Raw genomic sequence first — 6,339 nt, forward strand, 5'->3', positions numbered from 1 at the left:
TCTTTTGTTGGTTATATTTTCATTTATCAAGATTTGTATAATATATATATATATATATATATATATATAGAACATATAATTCATTACATTCAATAGAAAAAATATGTATTTATTAAATAATCAGTTATAATTTTTTTATCAGTAAATAATAAATAAAATAAAGTCACACACTTTAATATGTTTTTGAATTAATTCTTATATAAAAAATATAACACGTATTTTGAACCTTTCATTCCTCCTCAATTTCTAATTCAGATCCTCTTCTCTGTGTACTGTGTAGCCTTAATTTCTCATGAATCTCTAAAAAAAAACAAAAATAATTTTGCAAATGTCTTTGAACTTTTGCAACTGGTGTGGACATTGTTGTTTTCAAAAGGACCTTTTCCAAACGTGATTCTACAGTGGTGCCGTTTTCTATGACTAACATGGCCGGAGAAACGTTAACGTAGAAAATTAGTGTCACGTAAATTCAATTTCACGTGTTATATATGTTTTTACTCCTAACAATTTAACACTATATTCTCTTTACATTTAAACTTGTCTTCAATAACAATTTATTTCCGACCCAATATTAAAATTTACATCGACTTATTAATTCACATTATTAACTTTTTCTTTTTATTGAAACAAATGAGAAAGTATAAAAAAAAATTGATATTAAGAAAAACATCACCCATTCAATATTTTCTAACTAAAGATTATAACATTTTCAATTTCCATATATGTGAAAAGTATGTTGTGTAAGGTTAGCTAGATATTATCAAATACTTTCCAAAAACTGAAATTCCTTTCAGTAAATGGAAATGAGTTTTTTTAGTAAATTGTTTTCAAAATAAGTTTATTTTAAAAACAAAAAACATACCGGTTAAGTATTTATTATTTAATACTATTAAAAAATTATTAAATAAAAATTAATTTTTAAAAATAAAAAAATAATTAATTACTATATCAATTAAATTAAATATATTTTAAAAATTAAAAGAAATATTAGTTGCTAATATTAAAAAAAATTATCTGTTCATAAACTTGTTAACTTGACTTTATTAGTATTTTTATTAATATAATAGATTTTCCATTTTTTTTTTAAAGTTATTTATTAATAAATATAAATTATCTAGGTATAGTTTTTTTTATATATAGATTTTGATTTAATTCTTTTATATATATATATATATATATTTTAATAATATTTTTTTTATGGTGACAAATGATTTTTATTATTTAGGTATATGATTTTTGTTATTTAGGTATCAGTCCAAATAAAGAAAAACTATTAAGTTCTAACTTGTAACTAAAAATTTGAAAAGTAATTAGATACTATTTGTTAATATTAAAAATTAATTTAGATACAAATAATTTATTAATATTTAATTTAGTAAATATAATAACTAATAATTATTTTTATTTCTAAAATTTATTTGTATTTAATTATTTTCTTAAGAATTTAAGTCTTTATCATTCCACACTTGGGAACCCTTTGGCTTAAGTCAAAAAGCAGAACCATAAGTATGAAATCACAAAACTGAAACTAGAATATTTACACACTACACTTTCTTGTTTCCTTCTCTCAGAAACTGACCCCAGATAGAGAGATGGAGAACTCTGATGACCTCTTTCACTTCCTCTCAAACACCAATGATTCTTTCTTTCCTGAACCTGCATCATCAATCATGCAACAAAGCTTCTCTTCTTCCTTTTCTTATTACCCTCTTCAACCATTTAATGCACCACCCCATCAAGATAAAGCCCTTGCTGCTCTGAGGAACCACAAAGAGGCTGAGAAGAGAAGAAGGGAAAGAATCAATGCCCACCTCAACAAGCTTCGCACTCTTCTTCCTTGTAACTCCAAGGTATAACTATTCAACTTTTCATGTCACAGTTCAATCCAATCTTCATTCATGCTGATTTTTGCTTCATCATTGTTAGTTTTTGAGGGAATTCACAAAACAACTGCAATGACAACAAAGAGTGTGAAAGGGTACTGTAAAATGTTTGGCTTTTCTTCTTCTTTTTTCAGAAAGGTTGCATACCTTTTTGACTAACTGCATCTTTTGACTATACTATAGTAGTTAACCCATTTCATATGTTAGTTCCAGCTTAATCAGAAAAAACAAAATAAATAGATATTTCTAGGAAATTACATAACAAAAGCTCATACAAACTTAATCATATATAAGACCCTTTTGAATATTCTTTTGTTTTCCATTGCAAAGATGTTTCTAACATAACCCCACATGATTATATACAATTTTATCACTCAAGTTTAAATTTTTTCTTCACAAAATAAGTATTTTAAAAAGTAAAATGAAAAAAAAAACCAGCTTGATGTTGAATCTTTTTCTTCTAATTTCTTCTAATTCAATTCTCTCACAATTTTATACCTTAAACACACTATAGTTGTGTATCTTTTTCTTGTTTTTCTTTCACCCCAGAATTCTTTCATGATGTTTTTTTTTATCAAGTACTGATATGTTGAGAACCATGAAGAAAGTTAAATAGCTTTTGAATGACTTTGTTCAGACCGACAAGGCTTCGCTCTTGGCTAAGGTGGTGGAAAGGTTGAAGGAGTTGAAGCAGCAGATGTCTGAAATAACCCAATCCGAAACGTTTCCTTCGGAGAACGACGAGATCTCCGTTCTGTCCACCGGCGGTGACGGGAGTGGCGGTGACGGACGACTCATATTCAAGGCCTCGTTGTGCTGTGAGGACCGCTCCGACCTCATCCCTGACCTCGTCGGAATTCTCAAGTCTCTTCACCTCACAACGCTCAGAGCCGAAATCGCAACGCTCGGAGGAAGAACCCGCAACGTTCTGGTGGTGGCCACCGACAAAGATCGCAGCGTTGAATCAATCCACTTCCTGCAAAACTCGTTGCACACTCTGCTACAACACAACGGCGCATCCAAACGACGCCGTGTCGTAGGACCAAACTTCATCGTTTAACTGCCTCAAACTGTTTTGCAGTTGTGACCAGAATTAGGGTTTCTTTCATTGCTCTATAAACACCTTTTAAGGTAATGAAATAAAAACAAATGAACTCCTTCAGTTACAATGTATTTATGAACGAGATAGTTTTTAAAGTGTTTATTTGAATTATTATTTAGATAAGTTGATTTTAGTTTATGAAAAAAGAACTATATTATTTGTGAAGAAGTTGGTTGAAACATGTAAGTATACAAGTATTTGAGTGTTTTCAGTGTAAATCTTATTTTAGAATTCTTACCTTCGTAAGCTATAGTCTTTTATTTGTAGAACTTTCATGGCTATATCTATGTTTTCTCCAAAACCTAAATATAGTGTGTTGGATGTTCAAAAATTAATATGTATTGATAATATGTAACAATCCATTTTAATAATATAATAATATATATTGATACTTTAAGTTTAAAATAAAAGAAATTTGATGAAAATATTGATATATTGAGTTATTAAGAAGTTTTTTTTTATTGATATCAAAATATTTTCAGAGGTGGATTTTTTTTTATATTTTCATTTTATTTTATTTATTTATTTGCTGATAAAAAAATATAATTTTGAAATGAAGTTTTAACTATTTTAAAATTTTATAATGGTGAACATAATTTTTTTTAATTCTAAGTTAATAGTAAAAGAAATTCAATTACCATGTATAAACACCCATCTCTTACATAGAGTAATGAATGTTTTGTGCATCAAATTAGATATTTATAAGAGATTCTCACCTCTTATATATTATAAATCGATTAATTTTGTGAGATCTCAAACATGATAAAATGAAAAATTATAAATAATATTATAGTAATATTTGTAAATTTTTAGGTTTTTGTAGTATCTAATTTAATTTTGATTTCTAGCATGGATCTCTCTACCCATGAGGAAAATATTAGGTTGATAATTGTAAAAGGGTGTTGGTGAAAATGTTAGCTAGGGTTTGATGAATGTGGTGTTTGAGAATCTTTTGCATGTGAAAGTAGTGTATTGCATGTGAGTAGAGAAGAGAAATGAAGAGAAGAGAAGGGTAATTAAGAAAGATGTGCAGTGTACTTAGGTGATGTGGAAGTTGTGAGGTTTGGACAGTGAAGGAATTGGAGTCTGTGAATTTCTGTAAAGTGAAGCTTCTGTGAGTTTCCAAGCTATTGAAAATGGCATATTCGTTTCTCTTTCAACGATGATGAAGATAAATGTTGGGAAGTGGGGGTTTGTGGTGGCATGTGTGACAGTGAAATAAGAAAGGGTTTGTGCCCTCAGAAGCAGAAGAATGTGTTCCTAACAGAAGGAAAAGGGGTAAAAGGTGTGAGAGACCAATAAGGCTTCTCTGCAAAGTTCAAAACTTCTGAATGAATCAAACAATCTTTCTGCACATTATTATATGCTCATCACAACAAAACAAAAAAGGAACCACCTCTTGCCCATCACTCCATTTCTCTTACCTTGTCTAAATTACCAATAACAACTCAGTAATAGCAGACATCATAGTACCAGACACCATGCTTTTTTTTACTTTAAGATTTTGTTGTCAGAGTAATGGGAGAGAGAAGTTCAAGACTAATATTTGTTAATAAATAGGAAAATATTATTTTACAACCATTTTTTTCGTCGTTCCAAATTACAACTTTCACATGATAACATGATAGAGGTTATGAAATGTAAAAGAGTATTTTTTATCACTTGAAGAAGTATAATTTAGAACAAAAATTATCGATGTTCTAATAAATATGTTGTAACTTTTGAGACTCAAATACTTATCTTAAATAGCGTGTGTATGTTGAATATACGTATCGAACATCGATCCTCGTAGGATATGTATCGTGTATCGGTGAAATGTCAAATTCAAAAATATTTGTTGAATTTATGACAATTGTAACATTGTTCTAACACAATTTTAAAAAGGAAAAATATATTAATTTTCTAGAAACTCAAACTTATTGTATAAATTTTTATTATGATTATAAGAATAAAGAACAAATCCTTTTGAATCAGCCATGAAAAACATTTTTAAACTTCAAAAAGAATCTGAAACATACTTGTGCACATAAATATTTATTGTTAATTTATATAATTCATAATTATATAATAATATAAGATATAGAATATAGATTTGTGTCCCAGTGTCCTACACTTTAGAAATTAAACATATATTTGTGTCCGTGTCTATGTCGTATGAGTGTCCGTGTCATTGTCTGTACTACTTAGGTTGTAACATTAAAAGCTACAACTACCAGTTTAAATTAAAAACTATATATCAAAATTTTATTAGTTTTTTAAATAATATTTAATTTAGTCTAACTAATTATTCTTTATTTTTTAAAATAATTTTTCTTTAATAATTTTCTTAAAATGTAAACGAGATCTTCTCACTTCAAAAACAAGAAGAGAATTTATGTGTGAACTATTATGATTCTTTGCGTTCTGAAAATTTAAAATCTTTAATCTTTCTTATGCTTAGTTTAATAAGAATCATGGGTGGAAATTGCTTATATTAGATCAAGAATAACATGCTTTGGATAGTACTATACTAGGTAGAGTGGTTATTTTAAAAGTTACAAGGTACATGTAGCAATTAAGGGGTGCAGGAAGCAAAAATTGTCAAATACTACCCCAACAAAGAACCTTGTATGCACGCATGGGTTTGCCCAATAAACTATGGGCAATTTCTTCCTGTCCCATATCACTTTTAACCTGCATTCTATTATTTTTTAAAAATTTCAAAATTACTCTTATTCCAAATTTAAAAATCTTAAATAATAAAGATAATTCAAAACTAAAAAAATAAATTTTGGATAAAACATTCCGGAATACAAAATTAAAAATGCATTCTAATAAAAAAATTTGAAATTTAAAAATGTGTTCTAGAAATTTAAATCCAAAATATTCTGAAAAAATAGTTCTATAAGTAATTTTTATTCACACTCACTTCTTATTTAATTTTTATTTAAGATTATTTTCAGTCATTTCAAATAACTATGTTAAAATTTATATGATCCAGGGCGAATTTTCCTACAAGAAAAAAAAGTTAAATTTTTAATTATTATAAATTATCATATTTTTTTTTACTCATTTCTTCATTACTAGGAAAATAGTAAATAAAAAATAATTATAAAAATAAAAAATAGTTAACTAAACTATATATTATTTTATAAATTAAAAAATTATTAATATATAAAATAGTTTTTATTATCAATAAAAAATTATAAAATATTTTTTAAATTAATATTTAATTAGCTACCAACTTTAACTGAAATTTTGATAGTTATTAGTTCATAATTTTTTATTAATAATAAAAACTACTTTAAATAATACACTATAAGAAAATCATGAAATAAAAATCAATTTTAGAAAAAAAAATAATTATTATAGCAA

The 6,339-nt window shown here is 26.8% G+C and overlaps 1 protein-coding gene across 1 annotated transcript; it reads left to right on the forward strand.

Annotated features, from left to right (window-relative positions):
* The first annotated feature begins 1,554 nt into the window (after positions 1-1,554).
* Positions 1,555-3,196, forward strand: LOC137830467 (transcription factor bHLH106). The gene is made up of 2 exons (XM_068637828.2): positions 1,555-1,850; positions 2,521-3,196. Exons 1-2 carry the CDS (start codon positions 1,593-1,595, stop codon positions 2,941-2,943), a joined length of 681 nt encoding a protein of 226 aa, XP_068493929.1. The 5' UTR covers positions 1,555-1,592; the 3' UTR covers positions 2,944-3,196.
* Positions 3,197-6,339: the final 3,143 nt, after the last annotated feature.

Source organism: Phaseolus vulgaris, chromosome 7, assembly GCF_051622355.1.
Source record: "Phaseolus vulgaris cultivar YP4 chromosome 7, ASM5162235v1, whole genome shotgun sequence".
NCBI lineage: Eukaryota > Viridiplantae > Streptophyta > Magnoliopsida > Fabales > Fabaceae > Phaseolus > Phaseolus vulgaris.